Source organism: Gekko japonicus, unplaced genomic scaffold (assembly GCF_001447785.1).
Source record: "Gekko japonicus isolate JY-2015 unplaced genomic scaffold, Gekko_japonicus_V1.1 scaffold2194, whole genome shotgun sequence".
Lineage (NCBI taxonomy): Eukaryota > Metazoa > Chordata > Lepidosauria > Squamata > Gekkonidae > Gekko > Gekko japonicus.
In genome coordinates, this window is record NW_015166486.1 from 143,250 (window position 1) to 162,830 (window position 19,581).

At 49.0% G+C, this 19,581-nt stretch overlaps 1 protein-coding gene across 1 annotated transcript in view; it reads left to right on the forward strand.

Moving 5' to 3' along the window:
• ULK2 (unc-51 like autophagy activating kinase 2) overlaps nucleotides 1-19,581 on the forward strand; it is an 83,238-nt gene that overhangs the window by 31,675 nt on the left and 31,982 nt on the right. Inside the window, exons 8-14 of the mRNA XM_015412156.1 lie at nucleotides 887-988; nucleotides 1,983-2,041; nucleotides 3,028-3,110; nucleotides 13,135-13,185; nucleotides 13,772-13,860; nucleotides 14,497-14,668; nucleotides 15,508-15,568. Of these exons, the coding sequence (XP_015267642.1) occupies nucleotides 887-988; nucleotides 1,983-2,041; nucleotides 3,028-3,110; nucleotides 13,135-13,185; nucleotides 13,772-13,860; nucleotides 14,497-14,668; nucleotides 15,508-15,568 (617 nt within the window). The remainder of the gene's footprint in view (nucleotides 1-886; nucleotides 989-1,982; nucleotides 2,042-3,027; nucleotides 3,111-13,134; nucleotides 13,186-13,771; nucleotides 13,861-14,496; nucleotides 14,669-15,507; nucleotides 15,569-19,581) is intronic.

Below are 19,581 nucleotides of genomic sequence, written 5' to 3' on the forward strand. Positions count from 1 at the left end.
ACTGTTAACTGTTGCATGACACACCAGTCTTTGGGGAAAAGGGGTTTTATTTTTAACAGCTGTGAAAGTTTTCAGCCAGTCATGGTTCCGGTCAGCAGGTTTGGAATTGTTACAACAGATCTGCTGAGATGGGGGGGGGGGGGAGCCCTGTTTCAGCTCTCTTAACTAACAGGTCTGTTCCTTGAGATATCTGCTCGGACATGGCGTGGAACATAGCTGGGTGCATTTGTTCCTCTTCCAAGAGGAGCATTCCCCTCTCAGTAGCCTGCCCAGAACTGAAGCACCAATCAGGTGCCCCACCTGGGATGTGGTGCCGGAGGGGAGGAGGCTGTTTGGGTGCCTTTGTGGCTACGACTGATCATTTGCCTTTAATTTGCTGTTGCTCTGGGCCAGTTTGTGCTGCCACACCTCTGCGTGGGGGAGGGATTCCCCTCGACTGACCCGCCCATTCCGTGTGAATGGGTCTTCTGAGAATGGCTGGCCGTAAACGCGTTCACTGCTTCCGTAGTGTTGCTTCACGGATGCGTGTGGCAGGTTTGCTGTTTTGTGCAAAACAGTGTCTGACAAAGTGATCACAATGGCCTGCAAGGGAAGAGAAAAGAGGGGGATGCGTGATAACTAGCCCCATGTAAGTACGCATTGTCTATCCTTTTTTTTTTGCTTACCCGGTGTAAAGCCTCCATTCTTAAAAGTCCACAGTTTAAAAAATAACTCACCTTAATGATTTCTGTAGCCTGTGCAGTGGGGCTAAGTTACAAGGCACAGTTTCTCCCCCAGGTGTCTTCAGGTTGGGCTGCTGATCCAGCTGTCATAGAAGAAGTGACTGGCTCTTTTATTAGTGCCTGACTGTTCATGAACTCTGCTGTAAACTCTTTGTGCTTTCCAGGCTCCCGAGGTGATTATGTCACAGCACTATGATGCTAAAGCCGACCTGTGGAGTATAGGAACGGTGATCTATCAGTGCCTGGTTGGAAAACCACCTTTCCAGGTATTTCCCGAGAAGACTCTGTGGGCCGCTTAATTGTGTCCTGTTGCACAAGGGATGGAGTGTGAGGGTTATGTCCTCCCCTCCAGCTGAACGTGTCTCAGAAGATGGGGTTGCTGAGCGGCCAGGAAGCTTCCTGGTGCATCCGCACTGGCTCCGGGCAGATGCAACAGCAGTTCACAGCAAACCATTGTTTGCAAATTGGGCGGCAGCCATGGAAAAGTTGGCTCCTTCCCACCTTCACTCTCTATTTCCTCCTTCCCTATTTGTTGGTCATCATGCTTTTCTGCGCTTAATTCTGTACAAATTGTAGTCAATGCTAAGTTAGAGACTGCGAGCTTGCAAGCCATAGTTTTGAGAGCATCTTATTATTATCAACTGGTTTGTTTTGATGTACATGAAGCATGGTGCCATGCATAGTAGTGGTAAGGAGGAGATGGGTGCAAGAGTAAGGGCAGGGAAATGAGCATGTGTCTGGGAATGAGCTTCACTGTTGGCAAACCACAATTGTGAAGTAATCTTGTTTTAGTTAACCACGGTTTGTGTTGCCGCACCTGTAACACTGGTTAGCACCAGGAACTGGGAAACAACTAAGTGGCGGGGAGGGGACACACGTTCTGGACCTATCCTTGCTAGCTGCAAACTGTGGTTATAAAAGAGTCTTTGTTTTAGTTAAACATGATTTGTGTCAACGCACATGTAATATGGAACCATCATTAGGGTTTAATTCTATTTATTGGCTATATTGGAGATCAGAGGGCAGAGTATTTAAGTACTTTTAAATAAAATTGATGCTAGGAGGGGAGAGATCGCTTTGGTTGGGGGAAGAAGGGGGTGAATATAGGGAGGAACCAGTATATAGCAACCTGTGCTGGACCTCTCCCGAGAATTGATGGGATGTGTTCTTGGTGAGGGTTTCCCCCAATGAAAATTGTGCTGGGGGTGGGTGGGGTTAATGTCATTTTTGGCTAATTTCATTTCCCCCGCCCTTTAACAGGCCAACAGCCCTCAAGATTTAAGAATGTTTTATGAAAAGAATAGGAATCTGATCCCGAGGTGAGAATACTTTTGTGAAGAGTTGTAATGTCTCTGGGAATTCAAGAATTTGAATGCCTGTTAAAGTGTAGCAGATCATCTTCATTATCTTACATCTTTTTGGAACTCTTTATTTTTTTTAATAAGAATATCTGCATCTACAGTTTTTATTGGAAACGTTCGATAATAAAACGGTACCCCAAATGTAATTATTTACATTATTTATTAGCCCATTTTTCTCACTGAGACTCATGTCACAACTACCTAATGCAAGTCAAACACAATCAGTGGGATGTGGCATCCACTAAAGTTTAGGTATGCCACCTAAACTTACTGATGGATAATTGTTGCGAGCATTTTAAATGTTATGGTATGATTGTTTTAACTGTTTTAAATGTTTTATGTTTACCGGCCATACTGTGCCGCTTATGTGAGCCGCCCTGAGCCCGTCCGAGGGGAGGGCGGGATATAAATATAATAAATAAATAAGTGATAAATAAACAGTGTTTCGTTCTTGGTGGCTGCTAAATTTCTAGTTCCAGCATTTTGAAAAAATACAAGCCCTTCAATTAAAAATGATATCTTAAGGTCTGGGATCTCTCGATCTTGGACTTTAATTCCCCCCAGCTCAAAATTGTTGACAATCCAGTTTACACAACCGATTGTACAAATAGATGGCTACCTTGCTTGAATTCATTGAAAATCTAACCTGCAGATCCACAAAATGGGCTTTTGAAGCGCAGCTAGTTTATGAAGTAGTCACATCTAGAATAATTTGGATGTGTTGCCAAGTACCAAACTTCTATATGATGTGACTGCATAAATGCTCATTGATGCAAGTATGCGTTAACACCGCTGGTTATTGCAATTATTTGTCCTTCCTTCATAGTTAATTAATGGCTTTATTCATGTTCTTTATAACGTGTTATTACTGTTGTTCATAAACTTTGCCAATAAGTATTTAGCGTTAAAAGTGAAACGAACATTTCCGCCTCCGTTGTGTTCAGTATTCCCAGGGAGACGTCTGCTTACTTGGCTGACCTGTTGCTGGGCTTGCTTCAGAGAAACCAGAAAGACAGAATGGACTTTGGTGAGTAAAGCCTTCCCCCTTGCATTTGTTCCTTTTTGCTGTCCTGTGCGAACTGGTTAACATGCATACATCAGAATAATAGGGTTATCCAAGAGTGCTATCTCAAAAAACTGTGTTGGTTCTGCAGAGTCAGTTTGGTGATCCCTGTCACAGAACCCGTTCAAATGGCTGAGTACACGTTTTCTAGTCACCTGGAAGTCTTCTTCAGGCATAGCTGTTCAAAGCAAACATTTGTGTGGGGGTGGGTAGCATTCTATGGCAGGTTATAACTTCGTAAACTCATGGGTTGCAGAGCTTGTAGGTTGAGATACTAAGTGAGGTGACCCCAGGGGTACCGCTCCCCTTTTTAAAGAAAGGGAGAGAGAAAGACATCGAAATAGAGGAACTGCTTTGCTCGGTTATGCTGTGGGTCCATCTAGGCCCAGCATTCTCTCTCCAGCAGCAGCCAAGCACATGTTTGGGGGGCCCTGCAGAGCATGAGGGTGACGGTGTTTCGTCCCCAGTTGTGGAACGATCCATTAGGTTTTTAAAATCTTACTCTTCCTGCAGAGAGCTCAAAGGAGTGTACAAGGCTCCCCCCCCCTTCTCCAGTTTTGTCCTCACAGCAAACCTGTTGAGGTTGGTTAGGTTGAGAGTGTGACTGGCCCAAGCCCATTGAGCTGGCTTTCGTGGCAGAGTGAGGATTTGAACCCAGTCCTAGTCCCTATGCCGCATTGGCTCTCCCCTGGTACACACTTGCCTCTGTATCTGTGGAGCTCCCACTTAGTAACTGCCAGGAGACCTGTTCCCTGTGCTGCTGTCATACACGAATACGAGAAGAAAACTGAAAAGTGGGGCCTTTATGTTCTAGAGAGTCCTCTTGTTTTGTTGGTTCTTTGTGCAGTACTGTCCTCGCTGCTTCGTTTGTAGTTGTAATCCGCTTGAGAAATAGGGACTGTAATAAAAGGTTTCACGGGCCAAAACGACCGTTTTAAACAGAATGTGAAGCTGCGTTGATTGATTACAGGGTGGCATGGGTGGAGTGCCAGGCTTGGGCCAGGGCACGCCTGGGTTCAGATCTCTGCTCGGCCCTAAGCACATTGGGTACCCTGAGCCAGTTGTGCTCACTCAGCCCCTCTCCCCCAGAGATTGTTATGGGGTTAAAATGGGTGTAACTGACCTAGAGAAGGCATCTGAGTCAAATGTGATGGGCAGGAATAGAAATAGACCAGCCTTCCTAGAGCTGATCAGCATGCCTCATTAGCATCCCTGCTTTCTGTTTCTGACATCTCCAATTAAAGGGTCTCAGGTGGAAGGGCTGAAAAAGAGCTGTGCTGTGCTGAGAGGACTGGCTTGTCTTTGTACGAGGCAGTTTTGTATGTGCAAAGCAGATCCCCTTTGCTTTCTCCTGGAGAAAGAGGGGGTGCAAAGAAGACTCTCTGGAATTCAGTGGCTTGAAGCTCGACACAAATAGTCCTGGTGTGATTTGGCAAGCTGGATGCTTCATTTCTAGATTAGGATTAAAAATTCGTTACATGTTTGGAGAAACACCCCCCCCCCAACACACACACACACACACACACCCCTGAGTTTTCACTCTGAGTTTTAAAAGTGTTCCTGTTTTTTCCTTTTCTCTCTGGAAGGGCAGGAAGCTAGGTCAGTTATCAGCCATGGTTATGCAAATAGCTTGATTTGCAAAGGAATGGAGGGATTTGGTGTTAGGAATCTCCAAGTGACTCCTGGAGATTTCCCAGAATGCCTGCAAGGAGGGCTCCCAGGATGCACCTGGGTAACCTGGGCGGGCCAGGTCAAAGGGGGTGGAGAGTGTGATGTAGAATGGGTGGAGTCGCAGGTTTATTAAAAGTGCTTGCTCCCAGGAGAGGAGGGTCTCTTGGTGCTGGTCCTTGGAAGAGGACAAACCGCTGAGCTCTGTTCTGCAGGCCAGGAGCCATCGGCCGTGTGGCCTGGCCCACTGGCTGCAGAGATCCTGAGGTAATGAGACTCCTTTAGGACAGTTTGCCACTTACTCAGCTTGAAATTCCCTGTTCTGTTTCAACATCTAGTAGTTTTAGAACTAGAGACAGAGGATGAAATTAGGACCAACTTTTCTTTGTTCTTCTGGTTGCTGACCTGGTGCTCTGCTAAAAGTATGCTTGTGACTTTTCTTTTTGATAAATATTTTACTCTCTGAAGCTGGTAGTGTTCTCTCGACCACACAGTTTCCCCAGCTGCCTTAGACCACACTACTTCTAGAGGGGAGTCCCTGGAAGGGGAAAAGGCAAGCAGTGAAGACACCCGTTGCCAATCCTCCAGGGGCCCCCCAAAGAAGGAATTCGGTCCCTGTGGTAACCAGGTGCTGGGTAGCAGGAGACCAGAGGCAGGGCCTCAGTTTGAGAAGGGGTGTCAGGAGTCTGTCCCTTCTGGCAGGAAGACCCCAACAGGACAATAGTGGCAGCGTACCCTAGTGGAAGGAAGTGGAATAGCACCCTCCAGGAATTTGTGCCAGCCAAGGGAAGAGCTGGCAGAACAGGGTCTGTAAGTCAACATGGATTCCTGGATGACATTTTAGCCCATTGTACGTTCTTTACATGAGCTAAGGGAGCAGAAAGCAGTGGTTGGGCTACTTGTTCCTTCTTACATCTACAGGTCTGTGCCCAGTGGCGGTTAGCGGAGCACTTCAGGCTGCACATGTTAAGTGACAACCAGTTGGTTCTTATATAATCCTCGATTTGTCAGAAGTAGATTGCATGGAGGGAGATGGGGGAAGAAATTAAAAGCCTGACCAATTCTTACGCAACCCAGCATTTGGCAAGTTAATGATTTAAGAAGGAAACAGAGAGAAAGGGACTCTGAAAATAGGTTTCCAGACGACTATTAATAGCAGGCAGTACTTGTTGTCTATCTGGCCCCTGGTGATTGTTAGTCAGGAAGGCTTCTGACAAATTGTTTGTTTTGATCAGTCGCTAACCAGCTGAAGCTTGGCAGAGAAAGCAGGGGGAAGGATAATTTCCCCTTGCCTGGCTTTTCTGGGCAGCTGGAGGGATAACTTCACTTTGTTTGGCATATCCAGAAGCAGTTAATTCCCAAATAAGTGTCCGGCCTCTTTGAGGCTCCCTGAAGAACTGGTTTTTGAACTGTGTTGTGTGTGGCTGGGCCTCGTGGTCTTTTTTTTCTTGGGCGGTCGCCTTGTTTTGGGGCGGTTACTCACTTGGGGGCTTCACCACTCCCAAAGGGGCACCCCAAGGAGAAGAGGGTGAGCTCCAGGCTGGTCTTTTTCAGTATCTCTCCAGAGCATTCTCTTCTTCATTCTTCCAAAGGGGCAGACCTCTTGTATCTAACTGGCTGGGGTGGAGGGGGGCACAGTCTCTCCTTCAGAGCTTGACAGCTGGCCGTAGGTGCCACACACCTTGCCTCTGTGTTGGGCGCAGGTGCCATTCTAATGCCACTGTGTCTTGGGGGGGGGGGTGTTACCTGCCCTCTTCGGCATGCGTATCTTCTAGGACAAGATTGGGATCCTCCTCCTCCTCCTCTTTCACTTAGGCATTGTGAACTAAACAAGATTATGTACAGACCCCGCCCCTGGCAGACAACACAGGAAGGAAGGAAGGAAGGCAGGCAGGCAGGCAGGCAGGCAGGCAGTTAGGCAGTTTCAGTATGCCAGAGGAGGCCTTGAAACACCCCTCTGCAAAGAACCAGGTGTATAATAGACCAGCCAGTTGGGCAGTCATTCTGCCCTCAAGGCATCCCTCGCAGGGGCATCTGTGGAGCTGTTTTTATCATGTTTTATCAGCCAACAACCTTGTACCCATAGCAGTTAATTTTCACTTAAGCCCTTTGCTTATCTGCTTGAACTTCTGACCTCCCTCACCATCCAGTTTGTGTTAATACAAATTCAGTTGATTTATGACAGGATTCATGCTTTCTACATCGACTCTGACTTTTTTCTCCTTACCTCGAGGCTTATACTTGAAAGCTTTACGGCGTAATTCACACCAAGTTTCAACTCCCTCCCCCAGCCCCCGTAAAAAAATCCCCACTACTACAGTTTCCCCGTCACATAACCCGTCTGATGGAGTGAGCTGTGACCCACAAAAACTCATACTGAAATAAATGTTGTTCGTCTTTAAGGTGTCCCCGGATTTTTGTCTTATCTGTGGAACGTGCCCTGTTGTGTTCAGAAGTTGCTTGGGAGTGTTTCAGAGACCACCCTGACTTTGGTCTACTGGGCTAATCTGTCACATACTGAACACTGGCTAGTGAGAGAAGATAAGTAATGACAGGCAAGGTGTCTTTTTTGACAGCTTCTCTGCCATTACAGGTTTTCTGACTCAGCAGAGCCCCAACTAAGGTTGCCAGGATGGGCTGAGATCTTTGAAAACACAGACTTCCGTGACCTGCCCCACGGGGCAGGTTCTCTTTGCCACTTCCTTACCAGAATGTATGTCTGTGTAGCCAAGAATCAGGGCTTGGGTATCATGAGAAACCCCCCCCCCCCAAAAAGGAAATTACCCCTTGCACCATCACTCTTTACCTGTGACTAGGTGTGTATGCACGCACGTTGGAAGGAGGGGTGAGGCTCTGTTTTCTAGCTAAGAAGAGGATACAGTCTGGGTTGGGGGGAAGAGTGCCTGTAGGGGACTTGTATGGAGACCTGCCCTGACAGTGATGGCTAGACCTGTACGGATTCTGCAGTTATACCAAACAAGTCATGCTGTTCGGCATCTCAGCAACTGTAGCTTTCGTGGGAGTGGGGAGACTTTTAGCTTTTGAAGCTAAGTTTGAGGTACCAGGTAGTGTGCTGTAGACCGTGTGTAGCAGAATCTTAGGGGCAAAATTGGGGAGAGGGGTGGCAGGGCTTCATAGCTCTTTGCCAAAGGGCAGAACAAGTGGATGCAAAGTAAGTGTGAGTTTTATCATGTAAACGTGCTTAATTTTCTGCAGAACCTGTGCGGTTTGCAGCTGCAGATTCTAGGAGCAGAATTTTACCAACTTTTTTTTTAGCATACAACACTCCCTTCTGACTGTGAATTTGAAAATGTGCAGTGTAATGTTTCTCCGGCTTCCCTTTTTCATGTAATCTAATTTTAAAAATTCCACCCGTGCCTTTGCCTTTCCCCTTGCCACATACTTGGATTTCCATTGGCATTTCTAGCGGAGTCTTGCCCTGCCGGTGGCAGATTGCCCGTTAGCACCTCTGATTTAAAAAGCCGACACAAGACCAGGTTGCAGTGCGTGGGGGCAGGGTGCAGTGGGGTGGGTGGATGGAAATGCTGCAGTGTCGCACCCGGACGCAGTCTTCCCATGAACACATTGCCTCAGTGCTGCGTCACTCCAGCCACGGCCTCTGGGCTTTCCCTTTGAAGGAGCGAGGCCAGCTTCATCTTTCTGGCTTCTGTTGGATCGCATGGCTTTCCAGCAATAAGTTATCTTCCCTGACCTTATTTTGCACAGATAGTTACTTGCTGCTTTCCTTCTGAGGCCCGAGTAGCCTGGACATGTTTTGCTTTGGCTGTTGAGTTTTTAATCTCCCCTTTTGATAGGGAGGCTTCAGCTGGCATGCGTGGGGGGGGGTTTCCTTTCCCGTTTTATCCCGAGAGCGAGAATGTCTGTAACTCGTCCATAGCTGCCCCGTGAGCTTTATTGGCTCTCTGGTGGTGTTTTGAAGCTGGGCTTTTCCTGGTCCGATTCCAACACTGTTAACTACGGCACAAAAGGCTCTTCAGCAGCAGCAGCAGTGTTGGTCTTGAGCTCCTTCCCTGTTTGTGGCCATTTGCTTGTCCTTAAGAGTCTGTTGGTCTGTGAGCTTCTTCTGCTGTTCTCTAGTTGGCCTGGAGAGGTTTTCCAGGGCAGAGGTTTTCAAGCTTTCTTCCAGGAAATCCTGGGGTTTCTTGGAAGCCTCTCAAAGCAAATCAATAACGGCAGAGAAGACAGCTTGCCTTGCTACCGCTGGTCTTCCCTTGCAATGGGCAGCCACAAGGCAGTGGCCATATTCCAGCGTCTGCCCAGGTGGGTGGTAATGAGGCTCAGTCGGAGCAGCCGTTGCTCCTGTGTGAACCGTACACGCTTCCCCCAAAGATGCCCCAGAATCCTCTGTATTGTTCAAGAGTCAGGTCAGCATGCAGATTGGTGCAGGACAGGTTCACTGAACGGGGCAAAGTTTAAGGAGAGCCCTTGCCCCCACGTGTGCTTCCTGACTGGCTTCAGCCAAGTTTCTCTCGCCCTCAGTTTTTTACCTGTAAAATGGGAACAGAATTCATGTATCTAGGAAGAGAGGAAAAGTTATAGATCAAGCTGAGGACATCTGAAATGACTTGGGAAGCTGGAACGAAAAACCCCATTCTTCCTCCCTGGTGTCTTATTGAAGATGGTTTGATAGGAGCATATGTGTGAGGATTCGGCAGCGCTTCCTGGCGATTGCGGAGTGGGAATTAATCAATAACTCGGGAGGAGGCTACGGGGCCCCTTGAAGCAGCAGCGCCTCCAGGTTTGCTGGGCTCATCTTTGCCCTTTTAGCACTCTGTGCTCAGCTGCAGCACAGCGTGTTCTAACCCTAGGAGGCAGAACAGGCTGGGGTGAGAACTGACCCTCCCGGGTTCTAGAACTCCGTGTTCTGCCCCCAAATGTCAGAGTTGTTGATCCTTGGTGCTAGGTCTGTTCATCCACTGAGAATATAAAGTCTCATGAACCGGCTGAGCTTGCGGTGTGTGTACTCTGTTAGCGACTGTTTGCTCAGAGCTCCCAGCCTCCCTGCTGAGCACATTAGCACTGACTGTGTACAAACACGGGGTGTTGTTGTGAAGGGTGATGCAGGGGAGGCTGTAACTTTTCCACCCCCCTGTTCTTTGGTCCTTGGTGTTTTCCCCAGGCAGTGGGTGACTTCCCCCGGCTTTATGAAACCACATGCCAAATTCTTCCCCTGCCTTCCTATGTTCAGAGTCCTTTGGGCACAGCTGTGGGAGTTGCTCAGCCATTGGACTGGGACCAGGCCCTACTTGGGAGAAGAATTTGGCATGTGGTTTCATAAAGCCGGGGGAAGTCACCCATCCCTGTCCAAAGGGCTGAGCTGTGGGCATGTTCAGTGCTCCCATGCCAGCACTGAGAAGCTAGAGTGTGGCAGTGGATACAGGAAACCTCTGTTTCCTTGGGGGGCTGTGTGTCTCTTTTCCCTCTTTTGCTTCTAGATGTGCTTTTATCGGCTACTAAAGGGTCTCCTTTCGGTATCCTTGCCAAATAGATTAGTCGAGCGACCGTCCAGTATTGTGCATGCCTGTGGTGGAGGGTGCCGTCAAGTCACAGCTGGCTTACGCCGACCCCAGAGACGTTCAGAGGCGGCTTGCCATTTCCCGCTTCTGCGTCACAGCCCTGGTATTGCTTGGAGGTCTCCCATCCAAATACTAGCCAGGGCCGACCCCGCTTCGCTTCCGAGATCAGAAGAGCCGTGGGGCTAGCCCGGGCTAAGCAGGTCAGGGATTATGCAGGCACAGGGCAGCTTTATTCATTTTTCGGTGGCACCCTTCTCCTCTCCCCCACTACCACCATAAATAAAAAACCTCCACACCCACGCAGTTATCCTAGATGAAGGTGGGTAGCCGTGTTAGTCTGTCTGTAGCAGTAGAAAAGGCCAAGAGTCCAGGAGCACCTTAAAGACTAACAGAATATGTGGCAGGGGAGGAGCTTTCTGTTAGTCTTTAAGGTGCTCCTGGACTCTTCCTCTTTCTCTATTACGATATTCTAGGCATCCGAGTCTTTAGAAGGAGGAAAGCAGGTCAGGTAAGAACACTTCTGTCCTGCATACGTATCTCATTTTAATAATTTTAATCACTCCTATCCCATGCTCCCAGCCAGGGTTTGGTTCTTGAGACAGTTTGTGGGGAAAATATTTTGAAGACATAAAATTTTTTTCCCGGGGGGGAGGGATTCTGTTGGGGAAAAATAATATTTACCAAAAACAATTGCAGCTTAGATATAAAACAAATGTTTTTGAACACATCCAAAGTGCATTTCGAAAAAAGCAAGTGACAGAAAACAGCTCTTTAAAAAAAAAAAAAAAAGCATTGGTTGGGAAGACAGGCAATTGTGGGGATGCAAAAACACATCCCCAGAGGCAGCAACAAATCAGCACGCAAGAAAGCAGCCTTGGCTGGATCGCAGCCTCGTGCTGGCGACTTGCTTTGGGGGATGAGAGCTTTAACAAGCACAGCCCTTTGCCTGGAGTGCTGCGGTGGCTTCCCCATCCATGCCAGCAAGACACAGGGAGGGGGAAACAAACCTGACCCAAAAACTGGAATCAAGAACCACAAGGGTAAGAAAGTAAAGATGGCCTAAACACAAGGGGCCGATACACATGACCTGACGCGTTTCTGCCCTGTAGGGCTTGTGTTTAGGCCACCTTTACTTTTTTACGAGGCTTTCATTGGGCCCTTGTATGTTTTTAACTGTCTTCCTAATAAATAACATGTATTTTTGTATATTATAAGTTTCAACTAGGTTTTTAATACTCGCCCTTTATTAGACTTCTTTCTTACCCTTGTGGTCCTTGATTCCCCATCCATGCCAGTGGGTTCCTTGCACCAGTTCTTTTGTACCTGCAGATTTATGTATTTATTTGATTTCTACCCTGCCCTCCCTGCCGAAGCAGGCTCAGACGGTCTCCATTCAGCTCCACACGGTGCATACCCGGCGCTCTGGATTGGGGCACTCGTCTTTTCTTGCCTGGCTCTCTTTTAACTGTGTTCGGTCAGCTGTGTCAGATCAGCATCACTAGCTTTAGGGGAGAGATCTGTTTAACTTTAAAAACTTGTTACAAAGAAGGGGGGCTTGTAAAGAATCCCATTTTTAAATTTATTTATTATTCAACTTATACCCCGCTCTCCCCGTATTCGCAGGGTCAGGGCGGCTTACATTCATTAAAACATTTTACAAATATATAAATAACAATTAAAATCCAATAAAATCCTTGTAGAGCAATTCAGTATCAATAATAGTAATAATAAGTGCTGTCGATGTTTCGCTGATTATACAGGCGGCGTACTTGTACGTTTTCCAGTTTCTCGATGTTCTTTGCACAAGCCAGCCATCAAAACCGAGAGTTGGTGGTGATAGTGGGGGCAGCTCCTAGTTGAAGGCCTGGTGGAAGAGCTCCGTCTTGCAGGCCCTGCAGAGCTGTGAAAGGTCCCGCAGGGCCCTGATCTCCTTCGGGAGCTCATTCCACCAGTATGGAGCCGCCACTGAGAAGGCCCTGGCCCTGGTGATAGCGAGCCTGGCTTCCTTAGGACCAGGGAGGGTCAAACGATTCTGAGACCCCGACCGTAGTGTTCTCTGGGGTATGTATGGGGAAAAGCGGTTCCTCGGGTATGTCGGACCCTGGCCATATAGGGCTTTATAGGTAAGTACCACCACCTTGAAGCAAATTTGGTATGCTATTGGCAGCCAGTGCAGTGTCCTCAGCACAGGCTGGATGTGCTCCCATCTCGGGAGGCCCATCAAAAGCCTGGCTGCTGCATTCTGCACTAGCTGCAGGTTCCAAATTTGCAACAAGGGCAGCCCCATGTATAGAGCGTTACAGTAGTCCAGTCTCGAGGTAACCATGTTTGTCGAACCATGTCTGTCGAACAGTGTGGCAGAGCAGTAGCTTTTGTTTCTTTAACGCTTGTGGCAGTGCCAGGGAAGATGCCACCGCATCTCTTCTGTGTTCCTTATCACAGTCTTGCTGCTTCTAATGGTCTGCGAATAAAAGTGTGGAAATGTCACACACACACACACACACACACACACACACACATATTATTTTTAAAGGAGGGACTCTTAAGTACCTGTCTTTGATTGCTTTGGTTGGCTGCATCTTTAAAGTGATTGATGGTGCTTCCTTTCCAAGGGTAATAGCAACACGTACTGGGGAAGGCTTTAATCTTTCATAAGCTCTTTGAGGTCCTGGCTGTGAAGGGAAGGGTATTGATTGTGCGGGAGCAGCAGTCCCTCGCCTCCCAGCTGCGTCTGCAGTCGTGGAGGCTAATATATCTTGCGGTTTGCATTTTCTGCCTTGCAGATGCGTTCTTCGGCCACCCCTTCCTCGATCAGGTTTCGACTGTCAAAAAATGTAAGTCCGGAATTATTTCTTTGTCTCCCCACCCCCGCCTCTTTCAGGAAACAGCGAGTTCTTCTAGATAAACTAAACCCCCAAACTCATAGAAGAGAAGTCTGTCAGTGGCTACTAGCCATGGTGGCTGAGGGGGACCTTTGCATTCAGAGGCACCGAGCCTCTGAATCCCAGGGCCAGGAGGCAACATCAGGGGAAGGCCTCGGCCTCTATGCCTTGTCGTTGGCCCTCCAGAGGAACTGGCTGGCCACTGCATGAGACAGAATGCTGGACTAGATCGACCAATGGACTGATCTAGCAGAGCTCTTTTTATGTTCAAACTCTGTCTCTCATTAGAATTTGACCCTTCTGCCCCAAGACTTAAAAGATGCTCAACAAGTCGGTTGCAGTGCAGATCCTGTGTTGCCCGTTCTCACAGCGGTTGTGGGTTTAAGAGTTGCTGGGAGCCTGTTTTACACTGCGGGGGGGGGGGGGGGGGGTGGAAACACAGGCATTTAGGAAGTCTCTGCAGCATTTGTTAAAGTGTGTTGAAATTTCAACTCCAGCCTGTCCTTGTACTTATTCCATCCCCCCCTTTTCTCCTCAGCTTGCCCTGTGCCCGTACCGACGTACACCGGCTCTGTTTCCGGTAGTTCCTGTAGCAGTTCTCCCTCGTGCCGGTTTGCTTCACCCCCAGTAAGTGCTCTTTTGATTTGGAAATTGGTGGGTTCTCCACACCACCCTTTCTGCCATTGCTGAGCCCAGCAGTTTCCTAAAGGGTTTCTTCCTCCCACACTCAATTTCTAATGATCGGACTGAGCAGCAGTTCTGTTTGGACGAGCCACACCGGGATGAGCAGCGGGGACTGCTGTGTCGATTCCTCTCTCCTCCTCCTCCTCCTGGAGCCAACGTTGTTTTGTTGTCTTCTGTGACTTGTTAGGCTGCTTCCCCTCTGGATTGGGTGCTTTCCCCACCTCCACGTCAGTTGCTCTGCAAAGATATTGGAGCGTGTTCTCTGCAGACGATACGCTTCCAAGGCAGCAGCTCCTCTTTTTTTGGGTAGAAACAGTGGTGGGTTTTATTTGGAGGGGCAGGGGGCAGAAGCCAGGAAGAAAAAAAGATAAGAGTAACAATTTCTGTCCAGAACCAACTTCTGGGTATTAGTACCGAGAGGATGCAAGCTTTTGAGTTTTATGGACCGGTCAGGTGACACAGCAAGGTGTAGGGTGTGCCCAAAAGTTGTATTACAGGTGCACCCTTGCAGGCATGCAAGCGCGCTTTCAGCACAGCTTTATCTCCTCAACCCTCCTGAACCTGCCGTCTCCTCTTCAGTCACTCCCAGATATGCAGCACATCCAGGAAGACAACCTGTCTTCGCCTCCCTTGGGGCCTCCAAACTACCTTCAGGTCTCCAAAGATTCTGCCAGCACCAGTAGCAAGAACTCCTCTTGTGACACAGACGACTTTGTCCTGGTCCCGCACAACATCGCCCCCGACCAATCATGTAAGACTTGGATGCTTGTGAGTGCAACTCTTAGCTGCTCTTCCCAGTTTGAAAATTCTAGTTGGGTTTTTTTCCCCTCCTTCTTCAAAAAAAAAAAAAATTAAATCATTATTTAGTCCAAGGGTGCAGTTTGTCTGCTGCGAGGGGGTAGGGAGGTTTTGTTTTTTGGGAGATTTTGGTTATCTTTTTGGTCTTCAAAGAGCTCTTTCTTGCAGAGACCGTCCAGTTATTTCAGAAGGTTAAACCCTATTGGGGGGGGGTCATCTTTGGGATTAAGATTTCTGTGTGTGTGTGTGTGGTTTAATATTTAAATTAAGAAATAAGACACTTGCCCCTGAATTAAACACCAGCCGTGCAGAAACTGTTTAACTCTGAAGGTTCGTGGGCTCATCCAGAGTGGCACAGAGGGCTGCAGTGGGCAGGGAGGCCAGGCAGACGCCCCTTTTCTTCTCCCGGGGAGCACTTCACCTGGTCCGCACTTGTTGCCTTTGGGTCGTGAATCCCAGCTGCTGCATTCCACAGCAGGGAGCCCTGCCTTGTATCCCATTTGGGATGCACAAGGGAACATGGGGAAGTTGCCACACCCACAGCATTGTTTGCTTTACAGCAGTATTTGCTGCCGCATCCTCCTGATGACAGTCTTGGGCTGAAGTGAAGGCTGGATTGGCTGGCTTCCCGCCGAGAAGCTCTTGTTCAGTTGAAGCTGTAATCTTCCCCTGCATTCTGGTTGTTCAGTCGCGCTGCTAAGCTCAGAGGCGCTTGGTTCTCTGGCGTGCTTGCTGTCTGTCGTCTCTTCTGGCGCTTAACACCTGTTACACGGTTGTGCTTTTACTTTCTAGATGATATGCCTCTGGCAGCTGTCGGCAGGCGGGCCTCGAGTGAATTCTTAATGTGTGGAGGGTAAGTGCTGCTAGATTTTGGCACCATCACCGCCAAAGCTGACATGGGAGGAATAAATGATCCTTGCGGGGTGGGTGGGATGATTCTTTCATTGGTTTAGGGTGGGCTTCCCCCTTGACAAGATCAAAAGATCACCCCCCCCAAAAAAAATGCAGTACCTTCAAGTCAACAGTAGCTTCAAGTAATAAGTTCCAGAAAGATCCTGCAAGGGTTTTTCTATCTTTGTGTCACCTTTAACAGACCGTCTCCATTTACCGTTTTGGGAAGCTCAGGCAATGTATAGAAACCTTCCTCAAGCTCCTCCGGAAGTAGTTCTGGTTCAGCCAGCAGGTGTGCGCTGCTCTGGGACATCTCCTCCTCTTCCTCCTTGCAGATTAATACACCTTGGGGAACTCACTGCCACAATGAGTAGTCATGAAGAAGTCAAAAGTCATGTTGCCTTAAAGAGAGGATTGGACAGATTTGTGGAGAATAGGCCCATCGATGGCTGTTTGCCATGATGGCTAAATGGAGCCACTGGGTTTTAGAGGCAGTGTACCTCTGAATTCCAGTTGCAGAGTGGACAGCAGCTGGGGGGGGGGGCTTTGGGCTCTGTGCCCCTGCTTTTGTTGGCCTTCTAGAAGCATCTGATTAGCCACTGTGGAAAACGGGATGCCGGAGCAAATGGACTGTTGATCTGATCCAGCAGGGCCCTTCCTGACGCAGGTCCTCTATTTGGGAGAAGCAAGGGGTGCGCCTCTTCATCTCCAGTCCTCCTCTAGCAGGTCCATACAGTCTTCCATACAGTCTTCCGTCATCTTGAGAAATCTGGCGTCTTGTGGTCTTGTGGATACTTATCTGATACGCCACAGGCCAAGAGTTCCTCCTGAAGTTACTTTCCTCCTTGAGCTTCAAGAAGGAAGTGTATAGAAATTGGTCAGGGGCGAGTATGCAATGTGTAAACTCCAGGAATCTGAGCTAGCCCCCCCCCCCCCACTTGCCTGCTGTAGCTGCCTTGAGCCGGCTAGCTAGTCTGCCCTGGCCCAGGGGCTCATTCCACCACTTCCTATGCCATAGTGGAAGCTTGTTTTCCACTTAATAATTAGGGGTATGCAGGGTGGGGGTGAGATTAGCCACACAAATGCACATAGCATGAGGCTTGAGCTCCCTGGATGGTATGCACCTTTTTAGAGGAATAGAATGTACCACCTTTCTCAGAACTTTTTGCGCAGGAGCAGTCAGCTCTTCCTACTTCCAGTCAAAGTTGGCTGTTAAAAACATCAGAAGAGCCCTCCTGGATCAGACCCGTGCTCCATCTAGTCCAGCATCCCGTCTCACACAGTGGCCAACCAGTTCCTCTGACAGGGCATAGAGGCCAAGGCCTTCCCCTGATGTTGCCTCCTGGCTCTGGGATTCAGAGGGTTAGTGCCTCTGAATGTAGCGGTTCCCCTCAGACTTCTCCTCCACGAATCTATCTAATCCCCTTTTAAAGCTGTTTATTCCTGTGGTGCAGAGTGCTGATTGGCTGGCTCTTCTGGCAGTCACGAAACCTCTCCACCACCCCAAACAATCCTTCAAGATCTTCTTCGTGGTCTCTGTGCTTCACACCAATGGGATCTAGTGCGCCTGCGCTGGATCTGCCGGAGCAGATCCAGCGTAGGCGCACTAGATCCCATTGGTGTGAATGCACAGATGACCACTCGAAGATCACCAGTTACTGGTAAGCAACCTGTTTTGGTTTTTTTTAAAGCAAAATTGGATTCCTTGTGGCAAATAAGTGTTGGGCTAGATCAGTGATACTCAGCAGCTCAGGAGCCACATGCACCTCTTCGACATGCCATGTGTGGCTCTTCCGCGCAAGCACCATTCCTCCAATGTGGCACCTGCCCCACATTTCAGGAGAGTGGGCGTGGCCGTTCTCTGGTGGGGCTGATGTCTGACAGGCAGTTTCCACTTAGCACAGAGAGGGGCTCTAACCATTAGAGGTTCTACCCCCAACCTTGGAGGGTACTTCTCGCTTGCTCAGGTATTTGCCTTTCAACTTCCAGCCCAATAAAGCGCTTGTGCACTGCTCTGTGCCACCTGGCAGGGGAAACACCATGATCACGAAGGTGGTTTTCCCAGGGTGAGGCTCATCCATTGCACTCCGGGTGTGACTTGCAAGCCCTTTGCCTCCCTCCTGGTACCCAAGAGCTGGCGACGGCTCAGCAGGGATAGGCGGAATCTCTTCATTAAAATGGTAGTTTTAGAGGGCAGCAGAGCAGCTGGGTTTGAGCCCAGTAGTACCTGAGAGACTAACGTGCTACTCTTAAGGTGCTTCCAGACTCCAATCAAATCTAGCTGTTTAATTTAATTTAAAAGACCATAGTTCATATGTTGATTATCGTATTTGTATGTGTCTTTGGTGTGGTGACGCCCAGTGCGTGAAGGATGTGGCTCTTTTGGGTGAAGGTCATTACCCATGGGGCTCTTCACGAGTGGTGCATTGAGTACCACTGAACTAGGTACAAACACACGAGCAGTGCTCCCTCTAAGCTGTGGAGTCTTGGGAGCAAAAATTCTACTTTGTGCATTAAAGTTGTGAGCGAGCGATTTGGCTTCTCCATACGTTAGTTTGCTCTGGAGCCCTCCTTCCTGAGCTAAGACAAAAATGGATGAGCCGGAGGCTAAGAAACTGTGAGCTAGCTCACACTAACTCAGCTTAGAGGGAACACTGCACACAAGTCACCTGAACAAACCAAAACAATTCAAAGATAAAGCCTACTGAAAACGTAGGAGGGGGATTGGTAAGGACTGCGAAAGGAGGCCCCTGAGCTGGCTGGACAAATGACCCAACTCAGTATAAAACTGATTCAAATGTACAGGGAGGGGGCATGGATCAGTGGAGACATGTTCTGTCTGCAGAAAGGATCCAGGTTCAGTATTTAATGTCTCCAGTTAAAAAGGCTGCGAAGTCAACAGGAACTGGAAAGACCGTTGTTTTACCCGAGACCCTGGAGAGCGACTACCAGCCAGAGGAGACTACAAGGCTGTCCTACAGTTGGGGAGATGTGACGGAACACTTTCATGCTTTAGGCAGTACCAGGCATGCATCAGCTACCAAAAATCTTCCAAGCACATCTCAGCATACCCGTGGTTATAGCCCAAGAGAGGTCCCTCCCTCCAGCATCTGGGCCTCAGGCCATCAAGGGTTTGAAGTGAACCTGGGAACAAATTGGTAGCCAGTACATAAGCCAGCTTCATCCCAGCGGGCCCTGTAGCTCAGTGGCCGGCATGCAGAAAGGTCTCCGGTTCAGTCCTCGGCCTCTCCAGAGGAAGGCTCTCAGGTAGCAGGTGTCAGCGAGGACCTTTTCCTCGCCAGAGGGCCCAGAGCGGCTGCCAGTCAGAGCAGGTAATGCTGAGCTAGACAGACCACCGAGCTCTCTTGAAACAGGGCAGCAGTAGCTGCAGTAGCAGATCTAATTACTTTATGCTGCCATGTTGCAGGAGACATGAGAGCCAAGCTGGCCCTTTGAACTGCCTTTTTGTGACCTGAATGAGCTCAGCTAGCTGCTCCATTGGTTGAAAGCAGGGCTCTGATGCAAGGGAACAGTCTCTGTGGGCTCGAAGCCCCATCCTGCTGCGCCGCAGAAGACCTCAGAGTGTGGGTCTGTCAGTGGCTACTAGCCATGGTAACTGAAGAGAACCTGCATGTTCAGAGGCACTAAGCCTCTGAATCCCAGAGCCAGGAGGAAACATCAGGGGAAGGCCTCGGCTTCTCTGCCCTGATGTTGGCCCTCCAGAGGAACTGGCTGGCCACTGTGTGAGACAGGATTCTGGACTAGGTGGACCCGCACTGGTCTGATCCAGCAGGGCTCTTCTTATGTTCTTGTGAGCTCATTGTTCGGGGCCCTCTGCCTCCCTGTGCCCCAGGAACCTTTCAGGATTTGTTCAACCACCTCTTGTCTGCTGTGAATTCAGTCCTTCCCTGCAGCATCCAGTCCCCAAATGAACCGTTTCTAAGCTGTGCCGGGGGGGGGGGGGGGGGCAGTCTC